This window comes from Apium graveolens, chromosome 11 (assembly GCF_009905375.1).
Source record: "Apium graveolens cultivar Ventura chromosome 11, ASM990537v1, whole genome shotgun sequence".
NCBI lineage: Eukaryota > Viridiplantae > Streptophyta > Magnoliopsida > Apiales > Apiaceae > Apium > Apium graveolens.
The window spans coordinates 164,252,043-164,267,436 of NC_133657.1; the positions used below are offsets into that span (position 1 = coordinate 164,252,043).

The 15,394-nt window shown below is 33.4% G+C and overlaps 2 protein-coding genes across 2 annotated transcripts; one reads left to right on the forward strand and one right to left on the reverse strand.

Moving 5' to 3' along the window:
• Positions 1 to 3,223: 3,223 nt before the first annotated feature.
• Positions 3,224 to 4,448, forward strand: LOC141696086 (uncharacterized). Its single transcript, XM_074500274.1, has 2 exons — positions 3,224 to 3,567; positions 4,007 to 4,448. Exons 1-2 carry the CDS (start codon positions 3,224 to 3,226, stop codon positions 4,446 to 4,448), a joined length of 786 nt encoding a protein of 261 aa, XP_074356375.1.
• A 2,687-nt stretch (positions 4,449 to 7,135) lies between these two features.
• LOC141697323 (uncharacterized) lies at positions 7,136 to 13,903 on the reverse strand. Its single transcript, XM_074501623.1, has 5 exons — positions 13,652 to 13,903; positions 11,387 to 12,837; positions 8,318 to 8,721; positions 8,150 to 8,210; positions 7,136 to 7,879 (listed from the first exon to the last, which is right to left on the reverse strand). The coding sequence occupies exons 2-5, from the start codon at positions 12,800 to 12,802 to the stop codon at positions 7,418 to 7,420; spliced, it is 2,343 nt and encodes a 780-aa protein (XP_074357724.1). The 5' UTR covers positions 12,803 to 12,837; positions 13,652 to 13,903; the 3' UTR covers positions 7,136 to 7,417.
• Positions 13,904 to 15,394: the final 1,491 nt, after the last annotated feature.

Below are 15,394 nucleotides of genomic sequence, written 5' to 3' on the forward strand. Positions count from 1 at the left end.
GACGGTCCCTTGCTTACCTAATACCTACCCACTGTTGGGCTGCCATCAATATTGAAACTAGAACAAAGTAACTCGCACCCGCCAGCAGCATCCCTGGTTCCACACTTGCAATTTACATAAAAATGGAACACGACTTGTTGTGAGGTCTACTTGTTCCTCTTATGTCTTTTTACTTGCTCTTCGGTTGGCCTGGTATTTGGGAATTTGGAATAGCTAAAGTTGCAGATGTTTTTGTTGCGCATATTTAAAAAGGGTGTTGCCCTAAATTGTTAATTTGGCGTAAAAAATATTTCAAATTGTCACTTTTAAAAATTACCCAAAATGCTACATCATGTTGGGTATCTTTTTTTAAAAAAAATTAAGCCACACACTACATCATCTAGTGGTGTGTGCTTTGAGTTTTTTTTAGTTTTAATCTGCAAAAGGAGTGTTTTGATACTAAAATACCACATCATGTAGCGTTTTGACCTCAAAACACTATTTCATCTAGCTAAGGATGGCGGGCCGGGTTCGGATCGGCTATTATAAAATCCAAATCCAAATATTTTCGGGTTATCCAAATCCAAATCCGTCGGATTTCTGATTGGATCCGGTATTTTTTGGATATCCAAAATTACGAATAATATAGTTAAATTTATTATTATTTATACATACAAACACTAATAATCACATTTATATTATAGCTAAAATTAAAATACATTGACTAATAAGTAGTTAAACACATTATATTATATGGGTTGACACAGTGAGTAATATCTAACATATGTTGATAACATAATATTTAGTATTTCATCACAAATTATTTTTTTTATAAATATACAAAGTATATCTTATATAATAAAAGATGATTTTAAAACAAAAATTTATAATTCACTAAATAAGTGTTGACAATCTTGATAATAATCTACTATTACTCAAATAATACAAGAAAAATGTGTAAATTATATGTATTACATTTAAAATATTACATATAATCTATAATAATTTTGTCGGGTTTTAATCGGGTTTGGATTGAATTTCGGATTTCGGATCGGGTATCGGTTCGGTGTAGTTGAAATCCAAATTCAAATCCACAATTTCGGGTTCAGTATATCCAAAATTTCGGGTTTCGGATCGGATATCCGTCGGATCGGATTAATTTGTCATCCCTACATCTAACGTTTTCACATAATATTTTTTAAAAATAAATATTTTTAAATCCAAATAAAAAATTGTTAAAACATAAAATAATAAAATATTATTTAAAATTATTTCTAAAACCAAAAAGGAATTAGTGAACCCTAAAATATTAAAAAATATTAAATTAAGTTTCATCCTTAAAATTTAAAATTGTTTAATTTAAAGTTTACATTTTGGTTCCTAGAGTTTAGGGGGTTTAAACCGTAAATTCTAAATCAATGTAATTTTTATTATTTTTTTAATATATTTTTAAATGCAAAAGGGGATTACTGAATCCTAAAATGTTAAAAATTATTAAATTATATTCGTCTTTTATTTAACTTTTTAATTAATAACCTTTCTTAATAAGGGAAATCTCTTTTTAAATGTTAGTATTTATTTTGATTTCACCAATTTCTGGAACCATCAACTTTTGGTTTCACTTATACATTCGTATATATCTTATAATTCTACTTTTGTATGTATTTTAATTCTACTAAACTTTTGATCACCCAAATTTATTTATGTTATACTTTTACATGTATTATGATTCTATTACATTTGGTTTTATTTTTTGTTATCTTATACTCCGCTTATTTATATTAAATTAAATTTTATTTTTATTTCCTTATACTTCTACATATTAAGTTCAGTTTTATTTTTTGTTAGGTCATACACACTGTAGAGGGGGTGAATACAGTGTATAGTACACTCAAATCGAACTTTAAGAACTTAAGTAACAGAAAACAAACTTTATTGAAACAATAAACTCTGTTACAGTATGGAACTGTTACCTCTCAGTGATGAACAAATATCACGAGAGCTGCTAGGGTTACAATGAATAATCTTCTCTAATAATGATAACACTTATAGTGTAAACCCTATGTCTGTGTTTATATACTACACAGTTACAAGATAATCGCTAATTGATATGGAATATAATTCTGCTTCCTAAAATATATCAATCAGATATCTTTTCTTCCAAGTATTCCATTCTTCACGGAATTCCTTCTTCATGCATATCTCTTCTTATGTTTATCTCAATCTTCTTTCCTTTAATCAGCTACTGTCCTTATCTGATTATCCTTCAACACTTAAGTTCTGATATCTATCTTCTGATGATTATCTCTTGATAACATACGTACTGATATCTTTAAGTTCTGACTTCCAGTATAAGTACTGATCAACAGTTAAGTACTGATTTATACGTACAGTTTTTTACATAATGGAGAGGTTTTTGGAAATATTACTCCACAGCGTGAGATCCGTCAAGGAGACCCCATTTCTCCCTATTTATATATTCTTTGTGCCAAAGGGTTGACCTCGATCATTAACATAAATGCAAGTGTGGGCTTGGTGCATGGATGTGTGATAGCTAGGGGAGCACCACCTATAACTCACCTTCTTTTCGCTGATGATTGTTATCTTTTCTTCTGGGCTAAAGAGGTTGAAGCTTGTACGATGAAGAATATCTTGCATAGGTATGAAAACCTTTCAGGACAGGCCATCAACTACTCCAAGTCAAGTGTCACATTCAGTCCAAACACACTGTTGGAAGATTGAGGTAAAGTTTGTTCTACTCTGGAGGTTCATGAACTTAATGTCCCCGGTAAGTACCTGGGCATCCCTATGTTTATTGGTCGAAACAAGAATGAGGCTTTTGGTTTCTTGGTTGATAGAGTGGGTCAGAAGCTGCAAGGCTAGGAGAATATTTCCTTGTCAAAAGGTGGGAAACTTACTCTCTTGAAAACTGCAGCTCAAGCCATTCCAAATTTTTGGATGAGCCGTTTCCTCATTCCTAACAACATTTGTGATAAAATAGAGAAGAAATTGAATGGTTTCTGGTGGGGGCAAGGAGCACAAAGTAGAGGAATTCGGTGGACATCGTGGAATCAACTATGTACTTCAAAATATGGGGGTGGTTTGGGTGTTAGAGGTTTAAGATGCTTTAATACAGCTTTGCTAGCCAAGAAAGCATGTCGAATTTTTAAATGAGACAAATTCTCTTGTCACTAAACTTCTGAAAGCTAGATATTTCCCTCATACAAATTTTTTGCATGCTGAGATGGGTGTAAATCCAAGCTACATGTGGCGTAGTATTTTATCTGCTAAAGATGCTATTAAAGTAGGTTGTCGACGAAGAATTGGTGATGGAGCTAGTACCAAGGTCTGGAAGATGTCGTGGTTACCGTGTGAGGAAAATGGATGTGTATCTACAGCTGTAATTCCTGAGCTTCAAGATAATAATGTTCAACATTTGATGCACACTAATACAAATACATGGGACTCTGACTTGTTGGCTGAGTTGTTTGATGACCGAGACTGCCAGTTAATTCAAAGAGTTCCAATCTCACTTGGTCAAAGAAGCGATTCCCGGTTCTGGTTACATGATCCAAGGAAAAGTTTACGGTGAGGAGTATGTATAAGCAGCTTCAGGGTCCTTATGATATGACAATACGGAGCTTCTGGCATCGATTTTGGACCTTAAAAATCCCAAGTAAGGTAACATATTTCTTGTGGCGTGTGTGTAAGGGTTGCTTACCTACAATGTTTGCTTTGGCTTCAAAACAGGTTCAGGTAAATACATGTTGCCCATAGTGCTTTATACATAATGAAAGTGATGTTCACATCTAAAAGTGTGATTTTGCAAGGACTGTTTGGGCAATGACCCCTCTCCATGACCATGTGAATACCAGCTTGAATGAATCTTGTTTTACTATGTTCATCTGGGTTTTCCAAGTTCTTAATTATGATCAATGTACCATGCTTGGGATGGTTTGTTGGAGTCTTTGGAACCGTCGAAATAATTGGGTGTGGAACCGAGTAAATGGGTCTACTTTCGGTGTAGAATCTGCAGCCATGAGTCTATTATCGGAATGGAGACGGGCTCTGACCTGGACAACAATAAAAAGCAACCGGTGTATGCTGAGAACTTAAGTTGGAGCAGGCCACCTGTTGGATGGATAACAGTGAATGTCGATGCTGCTCTTTGCTGGGATAACTGTGTTGGTGTTGGTGCGGTAATTCGTGACTCAGAGGAAAAGTTTGTTCGTGCACGCTGTGGTCGTATAAATGACAGATGGCAACCTAGGGAAGCTGAAGCTTTAAGCTTGAAGATTGCTCTTTCCTGGGTCCTAAGTTTGCACTATGATCATTGCATTTTCCAAACTGATTCCAAGCTATTAGCTGAAGCTTGCAAAAGCATAGATGGAGATAGTTATTTTCATACCATCACTTTAGATTGTGTTGATTTGTGTAAGCACTTTAATCATGTTGCAATATGTGCGTAGATCTACGAATGAAATAGCACATTTGCTAGCTACTCATTCTACGTCTGACATTAGGGAATGGATTGATAATCCTCCTGAATTTATTCATAATGTACTCTGTTCTAATTCTCGTTGATTAATGCAGTTCATTTTCATTCAAAAAAAAAAACTAGAGTCGAATTTATGAGTAAATATAAGAGTCTAAAGATAAGTCTTTTTGAATCATCAGACACTTGGATAAATAACTTTTTCATACTCGAACTCCCTCATTCTCGTTAAAATTCAGGTTCGTTGCTTTTCAATTTTTGTAAAGTAAATTTATCCGTAATATAATTAATTTGTGGTGATCCTGGATGAGTTCACATATATAAACAACATTACAATTTAGCAAAAAAAAAACCAACATTACAACAGGACTGTTGAGTGACTTGAAACTGTCTTTCAATCTATTTCAAACTCAACTCTTCCGCCTCAACATTTACACCTTATTCCCGGGTTCTAAAAATGGTGGAAAGCAAGTAAAAAGGTAAGTAAAATTATTTAACAAAGAAAGTAAATGATATTGAGTGCAAAGCAAATTTAACGAAATTTCACTGCAAACCTTAAATACAAAAATGGGATGAAAATACATGCAAACCTTAAATACAAAAATGAGATAGAAAATACATGGACCATTATAGATTCCATTACTTCCTTATCAATTACTTTCTTCTCTAAATAAGTCCAACAGCTCCCTTATACAAGCTCTTAAGTTGAATTATAAAGATTTTGACAAAAAATGGCACTTCAACAATGTTCTAGTACTTTCTTATATCACTAAACTTTATTATTTATCTTTAAGAAACTTCTAGTGCTCACTTATAGTATTTTTAGCAATAAAAAAATCCATTTTTTTTTTACATTTCTCTCTCTATTTGTTCCACTTTTTATTCATATATTTTTAAATTTATTAATATAATAATAATAAGGAAAAAATATAAGAATCATTATTGGAGTTAGAAATTAAAAATCATATTTAAATTACTAAGAGTTAATATTTTAAAATATTTATAAGGAACCGGTTTAAGGTTAGGCTGGAAGCAAGGTTAGTCCGCGGCAACTTTTCCCGCCTAGTTTCAGTCGAGTGGTATAGGTTATATAGCTTAGATGTTTGTACATATTATCCATCTACTCAATGCGTAAATTTCAACCATTCAATCAATAAATTAATGTTTTAGGTTTTCTTGATTTGTTGCAATACAACATGGTATCCGAACAAATCATTGCGATCTTCATCTTTCTTTCAAAGAAATTATCATACACTTATCCACATAGCACGGTTTGTTAAACTTCAAGTCATTTGGAAAGCCATGAAACATGGATGTCTAGATTTCTTGTAATTATTGCATATAAATGATCCAGGTTCACTCAAAAATAAATTTAACAAAACTCGTATTTAAATGTGGGGTAGTCCGTACGTGGGCTAGGCCAAGACTTTCGAAGTCTTTTAGACTTTCATGGCATACAGCAACTTGGATTAATAAAGAACACGACATCCCATTGGCAGGGGAGTTGAAGGCTTGTAAAAAAAAGTCTTCCGGTTGATGTGGAGGACAGTATTTGTGATGATTACAACAATGCCATGAATGACTTGCTTGGTATATACTACTACTTGACAAGAACAGACCAAAGTGGAGTAGGGAATGGTTTGGTCTTCAAATCTCGACTGCTCATTTGCTGGAATTGTTACCTAGTCTTGAGGTTTACAACTTTACCTGCAACTTCTGCATTACATGAAAACAAATATTATTTTCATCAGAAATTTAAGCCTTTGCTTGTGATCGTTGCGATAAACTTGCTACAGCTTTATATATGTTAATGTTATAATGTCAAAGTTTCAGAATAATCAATTGTAGGAAATAAAATAAATTCTAGCTTCGAAGGGTCAAAGTCTCCAAAAACTCTTGCAAACCAGCACGATGTCCACAAACCAAACAAGCACAACTCTCCAAGACAAATATGGATTTGTTAACTATTAGAATATCAATTACTCCCTCTTTACCACAATACTTTTCCCATTTTGACTTTTGTCACTGTTCACGTTAAGCGATTGACTATTAATTTACGGTTTATCTATAAGATCAAATATAGTTATAAGTGATCTTGTTGTATTCGTGTTTACAAATACTTTAATACAATGAAGCTTTTATATTTAATACTAATACGAAATTAAAAACATTAACAATAAAAAACGTGTATTGGCAAACGTGTCCGACACAAATGGGAAAAATATTTAGGAAGAGGGGTATCATTTTGTCATAGTACTGTTTGTTATGATTGTAGACACTTTTCAGTATTTTATATTATTATTCTAATTCTCCCCTCACTCGAAAGTTCATTATGAATCGAATAATGAATCGCTCATCTTTGGACATTAATTTACTTTACGTGTAAGAAATATTGGAAGCTCTTAGTCGCTCTAAAACCAATTGATCTAAAACCAATGTGTTAGAAGATCCATTATAAGGGCTTATATTATTATTCTAACAAATTGTATTGACTAATACAAGTATTGAGGATGCACGAAGAGTTGAAGACCTTCATGCAAAGCTTCCGTCACAAGTAACTTCATAGCCACATACGTTTGAGACCTGACATACTTTTTTTTCCTGCTATACATACTTTTTTCGCTATATATATATGAGAAAATTGTTACTCATCAGACACCATACACGCGTAGCAGCTGAGCTGATTATAACAGAGTTTACAAGAGCTACATTTCTTCATTCAACTATTTCTGAAGAAGTGAAATTTCTTGTTTAGGCATGACCAATCTAATATAGCCATCCTTGGGAGAAATGAATCCTACTTCATTTTCAGGAAACCTAATCACCTCTACCAAATGGCCTTCTAGATTGTAAGCTAGAGCCTTTCTGTTTGCGATTGAGCTATGTAGAGCTTATTTACCAGTCTCACTTGTCACCCTAAAATTGAATAATAAAATTATATATTTAGCCAGCAAAATCATGAATCATATGTCCTCCAAAATGCTGCTGATACTGATCCTGTTGTTGCAGTTGCTGGGCGCTCTCTGCACTTTGTCTGAGACCCAATGTGAGGGACACAGCTCCAAGTCCACTTCCTATCTCAAGCTCGCCTCTTTGATATGGTAGAAAGCTCATCAAGGACCCAGCATCCACACCAGGTGGAATCTGACATTCGAGCCTTGACCTCTTCTCCTGATTCCATACTCCTGAACTGGTCATATCTCTGCTTCTAGAATGATCAATTCCACAGGGCTTGTTTATGGATTGGGCATCATATTGGTTCGTGATAAATTCTGGTGCTGCATTACCATCAGGCTTTCCCTTATGTGAGCTTGACTCTGCTGAGCCTTTGGTTTCAAGTACATGTATTTCCTCAACCATGGGTTTCCAGACACGTACTCGAGCATTAATAAACCAGTTTGAGACCTGAAAATGTAATCAACATACATCTTAACTAGTGTACCGTTAAATGAACTATAGTCAAGCACTAATACTGCTCCAGATCTTCTTTGTTTAATTCATTGAGTGCACAGCCAAGACTTTAAACTAATAAATACTAAATTAGACAATAGAATTGAGAAATTTTATCAACTGCTTCTCTCTGGGAAGTCTAAACTAGGCAGGTAATCAGTTAACACAAGTTCATGAATTTATTGTACTTTGTTGTTAAACAGATCTTTTGGAACATGCTTATACCTGGTTTCGAGTTAAACCGGTTTGAGTAGCCAGCATGTGTTTGTCGGTGTCGGTTGGATACCTATTTAGGTACATCAGACGGGAACTCACATCAATCTATAACTTTAATGTAATGAAATAAAAATGTGATAGTGTACGCAAGTGCAAGAGAGCTAGAAAGAAAATTACGGGTGAAGGAAATGGTCAAACAGCCAGGCTCTAAGAACAGCAACAGCCCGCTCTGGTAGGCCTCTTTGGGGCCTCCAAACAGCTTGTTGGGGTTCAAAGAAAATCATACTGCTCCCACAAGATTTCTGTTTCTGATGTTCAATGAGTCTTAATCCTGAGGTACTTGCATCACATTTTGTACTGCTACTTGTACCAGCAGTTGGCGATGACAGATCCTCTTCCAGCGTTCTTCCAATATGCCCGAGCTGTTCAGAAATCACTTGTTTTAGACATCGAAAGTGCCTCGAGACGGTTCTCAGAGCCACTGAAATATAGGGGGCAGCCGCACTGAGACCTGCCACAGATTCAAACGACGTGACAACCATCTGCATTTGTTGATGATATTGTCTGTACCTTCTGCAAAGCTATCAACAGCACAAAGCAGGAGGATCACTTTGGAATTCAATAACAGTACAAAGTTAAACTCAAATATGTCATAATTTATATAGAATTTATGTACATTACATCAAATCTGGAAACATATAAATAAAATAATCTTATGTATTATACAGGATTAAGAGGTACTAGTTATGGTTCAAATTAAATAATAGGTGGATTTTTACAACACATTATCCCAGGTATTAAAAAGTTAAACCTAGTACCAAAAGAATAATTTTAACATTTCAAGTTAAAGGTATAAATATCTCTGTTGGGGTATAGTGTCATATAATAAAAGTTTCAACACAAGGAATTAATCCTTTCACTTCACCGATTTGTCTGGATAAAAATAAGATAATTAACATATCAACCTACGGGAAATTTGAGATGCTGTAAGGTGACCAGAAAGTTAAAATCCACCCCCTCCCTCCCTCCAAACCTAAATGACTCTTTTTTTTTGCATAATGACAACTTGATACAGGAATTGGCTTTCTTTAAAAGTGATGGACAATAAAGCGTGAACTACTGTTAACAAAACAGAACTACCATAATGGGATTTAAAGGAGAAATGATAAAAACCCCTTCATCACTTAAAAACATCAATTGACAGCTTGATATGAACAATAGCTTGGCATGTGATTGTCAAATCATACAGAACGCATGACCAAAAAATGGGAAAGCCTACAGTTTTTAAGCTTCCTCAGAAAACTCTAAAAAAAGTTCAACTTTTTGCTTTCCCATAATCCTTTCAGTTTAGTGGACCTAACAATTATAGAATATTGTACATATCTATAAGTCTAATTACTAGCCTGCAATATGAGAATTTACATAATGCAACTTCAGAATATCCGCTTAAAATATCTACGAATCTACGATTCTAATCAATGTCACAAAGTCAGGATGTGAAAGTAAACTATTATTCTAAAATCTATTTCAGAAACTTGTTGATCCAGACTTGATGATCCAAAAACTTGAAAACTGTAGTATATATCAGCATACTTTGATATATAGGTTACAAATATTATTTTTTAGATGAACTCGATTAATGGGTTAGCAGAAAATTATATAACTAGGAAACTTACTATTTTTTAAAAGAATACGGTAATTCCTAACCCTGAAATCTTTGTGTAATAAAATTTCAGATAATGGCAACTTATTCTCCCTCCCCTCTCCCTCTCTGAGAACTGTTGTTAGTCCTTGTTCATGGGTACATGGGTACAATTAAGTAAACAATGCTTAACGTTGAGTATTTTAGCTTCTAAAATCACAAAGATCCGCTAATTAAAGTATAAGATCCGCTAGTAAAGAGTAAACATAATATTAACAAATTTCCTTCTAATTAAAGTATAAGATTACTATGGAAAAATGAGAACCTCTGGGGAAAGCTAAGAGCTTACACAAGGCAAATTTAAAGGTCTTATAAGTCCATTTTAAGCAGACACTCCGTATAATACTTAGAGGAGTCTATGATAATAAAATCTAGATAAAGATGTTTGATACTTTATTTTGTTACTAAACCTATACTTTATTCGGAAATTAACCTTGCTTTTTCTTCTCCTTCTTCGCTAATGGACTAGTAGAATTTCACACTAAAATTTTTATGTTAATCAAAATTTGAAAGCCTAAAACAGTCATTTTTCGACATAACAGTAAGATGTCATTGACTGCCAGATACTACAAACATGGTTTCCGTTCTACAGTTCATTTCTTGTTTACGTTGTACACATATAAATCATTGCTGTCCAGTCATCCTCACAATGTGTTGACTTCTACAATGAAGAATGAAATCTAAAAACATTACGAGGCATTAATGTGTTTTGGAATCCTATTTCCTTCCTCTAACCACAACACTTACAATCATCTTTTAGCTTCAAAGTTATCTACAGATGCTACATTTATTGTACACTCGAGAATGTATCTACAGATGTTGCATTCATTGGACACTCGAGAATGTATTTTGGATGACATTTACTAGAATATTATCTTAATATAAATGATCAAAAATATCAAATCTACAAACAATGAAAGCATTTTGCAATCGAGCTGCAAATTTGGCCTAAGAATCAGGAACCCAGTAAAAAATAACAAGGCGTAAATATTTTTAAGGGAGTTTGAAGGAAAAGTATAATTAGTATGCAAGAAGCCTCGGTGTGAAACAAGCATTAGCAAGTGGTTGAACTACCATTTTCTAGACATGCATAGAAGGCATAAATATGCATAATCATGATGATCAATCTCTGCATGCTATCTCAGCCCTAATGCTATTTCTGTAAATTCAATATGTTAATAACTTAATCTTAACGTTCACAGCAAATGTCATTCTCTTTATAAGGGATAACTGTTCGGTAAAGAAACAACATTTATTTATCTAGTCTCCATGCACCATAACTGAGATGTTCAATATATTGTTAGCTGTTCCAGTTAAATTTAAGTGTTTGGATATGTTTAGCGGTTCCCAAAATTGTACATGGAACAGATTAATATCGTACAAAAGCATCCCTTCCCCACAAATTAATTAAATCATGCGGAACAAATTAATTTAATCATGAGCAAGTAATCTTTCTATCTTATGAAAGTTAATTATTAATTTATATTAAAATATTATTAATCATTAAATCATGATATATTTGTAGGTGCATGATTAGAACCAACCTCCTCCTGCATACACAACAGCTTCGTCTTCTTTTGATGATACTCTGGATGGTAACTGTCGTTTGCATTACTTCGGCCTCCAGCTTCCCCACTGACTCCATTTGAACTATAGAAACTTGAGGACGAGGCACCTGAGTAACCACCCTTGGCCGGCCCAACCATGCTGTCGTGAGCAGCATTAACGGCGTGATCAGCAGCAGAAACCATATCTTCATCAAAATTTTTACCAGAGTACACATCACGTAGCTCGATTTGTTTTGATCCAGTTACACGACACAGCTCATCCATTAACTGCAATGTTGGGTTCAAATATTTCGAATTCTTCAGTATAGTCGCGTAACCCGTAAAAGGACCAAGAGGACCAGCAGCATCTCGATGAGGAATAGCCGTAATTCCAACTGTGTTTTGCCTATTACTTCCATAAACTTTACTTCCAGGCGACATTCTAGAACTTGAGCATAAATAATCAGACTTGAAAGGTTTTGAATCAAGGGGACGATCACTTAAACTGTTTCTCTCTCCAAACTGACCTTCACGTCTGTTATGAGTCTGTGAAACCGATGAAAGTGAAAGAGATAATCCCTGAGTATTAGAACCATCACCAACTCTCAGGTGCTCTCTAATACTTTTATTAGCTAGATCTTGTCCATTTTGATTTCGAAACACCTCCATTGGCCTATTTACCCAATCAGCTCCATCACAAGAACGCCCTTGAGTCACTTGATAATCATTATAACTCGGAAGAAAAACAAGTTCACTTGAATCCTTACCACCATATCTAACCATATCTTGCCCTTGGGCTCCGACACCGGCAGAAGTAACAACTTCTTGAAGGGTATTTTGGTAATTATAAGGAGACGGACTAGCTACTAAAGATGAATGTAACATGGTATCATGGTTATAACCGTAGCTACTAGACTGCTTCATATGAAATGAAGGTGAGAAAATGTTGTTTACCTTGAATGAACCGCGACCTTCTCCTCCTGAAAACAGTGGTTTTGAACTGCTTTCGCTAATGCTTATAGAATTATTGTTACGGTGATAATTATTGACGATAAAATCACAGTTTTGATGTGAACCAAGGCTTTTCCAATTGCTACAATTATGTGGGTCACCTGCTTTAGCAGCTGAGAGGTTGAGATTTGATGAAATCGGGTGCGACAAATTAGCAACAGCAACATTCTCAGCCGACACTAGAGACTCATTTCTAGACACATAATTGACCATATCGGATGAAAAATCATAAGACATAGCTCCATACTTAATATTTCGAATGAGATCCGGGTGAACCGATAACTGATCTAAGCCACTAGTGTAATGTTCATCTAAATTCTCCGAATTCTGAACTCTCAATTTATTCCTTCGGCTTTGTTGAGCAATATGAGAGTCTCCTCCGGAAAAATTGTTCATCTCCATCCAAATTAAACAATTTATCCTTGATCACCAATGTACTGTAGAATTTGAAGACATATATTTAATTCTCTCGAATAAATAAACAATCATAAAATAAACATAAGTGACAGCAAATAAACAAAAGATCTACCTGCATGAGAAATCAAATCAAGATATATAAAAAGTGTTATTTCCAATAAATACATTCTTTGTTTCTTAATTTCTAAGTAAGTACTTGTACAAGAAATGTTGTGAAAAAGCTGTTAGTGTACAATATTTATTAAACCTAGTGCAGTAGGGAAAGGTAAACAGGAAAAATCTTGAAAACACAACAAAAATCTAGTGACAAACAGTGGAAATTATAAATGTTTACTCAGAGTAAGAATATGACACAGATGAAAGAAACAAAAGAGAGTTGAGATGAAACCCAAAGCGTAAAGAAAGAAAAAGGTAGCTATCATATACACATGTGTGTGTGTTATCACTGACACTTTCTAAAAATCTGCATAACAGATATGTTGGGTTTCCAAAATGAAAAACCCTAATCTTGGACTTACTAATAGTAAATAATCTCTAGATTTTACCCTACTCACAACCCAGATCCACCGATATAGAATCCAAGTAAGTACATATGTTTTGAGAGGGAGGGGGAGGGAGAGAAAGAGAGAGGGAAAGAGAGAGAGAGAGGGGTGCGTGTGTGAACTGTGAAGTGATAAAGTAGGTGAAATAATGAGAAGGAAACATATATATGGATGTATATGTAAGGTTAGATTCGGAGGAAAAACCAAACATAAGCATAACAAGACATGTAAATTATGTCAGGTAAAACAGTGGGGTTGTAGTTAATGATCATTTAAGTAGACAAATACTAACCTGTGTGTTTTACTTCATAAGAGATGAGATCGATTCATGTACTTTGGTGTTGACTATGAGAGGACTTGCATAGTTAAGGATTTTGATCTCCGGCAAGATATTCCGGCGAGAGGAGTAAGTGATTGTACGTATAAATGTTAGATATAATGACAGAGATTCTAACTGAGCTAAGGTAAGCTGAGAGAGAGAGAGGACAATGATTGCTCAATGGAAATAATTGCTCTCTGCTAGTACCACTTTTCTCCTCTTCTCTTTTGACGTATAAACACCATCATGTAAACATACTAACATTTGTCGACACATCTTATAAGCTGATAAGTGGAAAATTGGAAGTGGAAAATTGGAATACTTTTTTTCAACTTATTTTTATTTTTTTAATTTTTTTTAAAGTTTTGATTTTAAAATATAAATTTTTAAATATTTTCTAATTTAATATTCATGAACTAAGATAATTGTATTTAATAATTATTTATTTTAATTTATTTGATTAAAAAAACTTATGACTTATAAGTAAATTTATCCAAACACTTATAGAACTTATAAGTATTTATCAAATTATCACTTATTTCGCATTTAATCATTTTAAGTCATAAACTACTTATTTTAAGATTTCTCAAACAGGCGCATAGGTTATAATTCGGTTTTATTGATCAAAAAATTGGTGCCTAAATTTAGTTCAAATTATCAGTGCTAATTACTGGCTTGTCACAATGCTACACATTTTTTTTAATTACATAAAGTAATTTATGAATTCAAATAATGGCATAGTATATTTTATGAATGGACTCTCCAAGAAACTGAACTTGTGATCAATTATCGACCGAATTTGTGATCATTATTAAGTAGTAAAATATTATTCGGACTTTAAGTTGGTTGGTAAAAAACTAAACGAGTAGTTTTGTTGGATTAAGTCCAGTAATGACCTATCTATACTGACAGTAGTGGGAGTTTTTTTTTTTTTTTTTGCTAGCAAGTATTATTGATTGGTTAGCCTTTAAATTATTTTAAAAAGATTGAGTCACTTGAGAATAAGTAGAGCGAGTACAATATTGTGCCTGTTTGGGTAGCATAATGTTCAACTTAAATGGGGTTAGAAATGCATTTCTGACTTAAGCTTCCTGTTTGACAAATTTGAGAAAACCTCGTATTTACGGCATATATAAACTGAAAGTGGGTTGTGCTTAATATTCTTCATTTCATTTTAACTTGTTTCTATTTTACTGTTCTCTTTTTCCTTCTTTTTTCTATTCTACTCTGCTGCCTAAATTATTGTTAGTATATGTATATTTTCCTAAGTATTTAAAGTTAAGCTTCTTTTTATTTTTGTAAATGAATTTTTTTTTATTTAATTTGTATGAATTTAGCTTTTTTGTTTCAGGGACCGAAGGTTCAGATATTATTTTTGTTACTTTTTATTTGTTTCAAGGATAAATTTATTGTTGTGTATTTTTTGTAATTTAAAATTTATATTTTAATTTTGTTTCAAAAAATTATAACTTATAAGTTATAATTTACCAAACACACTATCAAATTATAAGTAACTTATACGTAAAATTATTCAAACACTTAAATAACTTATAAGTTACGATATTTATATTACTTATATAATAGTTTTCAACTTTAAGTTATAAATCACATTTTTTAAGAAATCTCAAACAGGCCCAATGATTTGATTTGTTAATTAACATTGCACACCTTCTAAGCCGCTCCGTAATAGTAATTTCTAATCAACATAATGAGCAA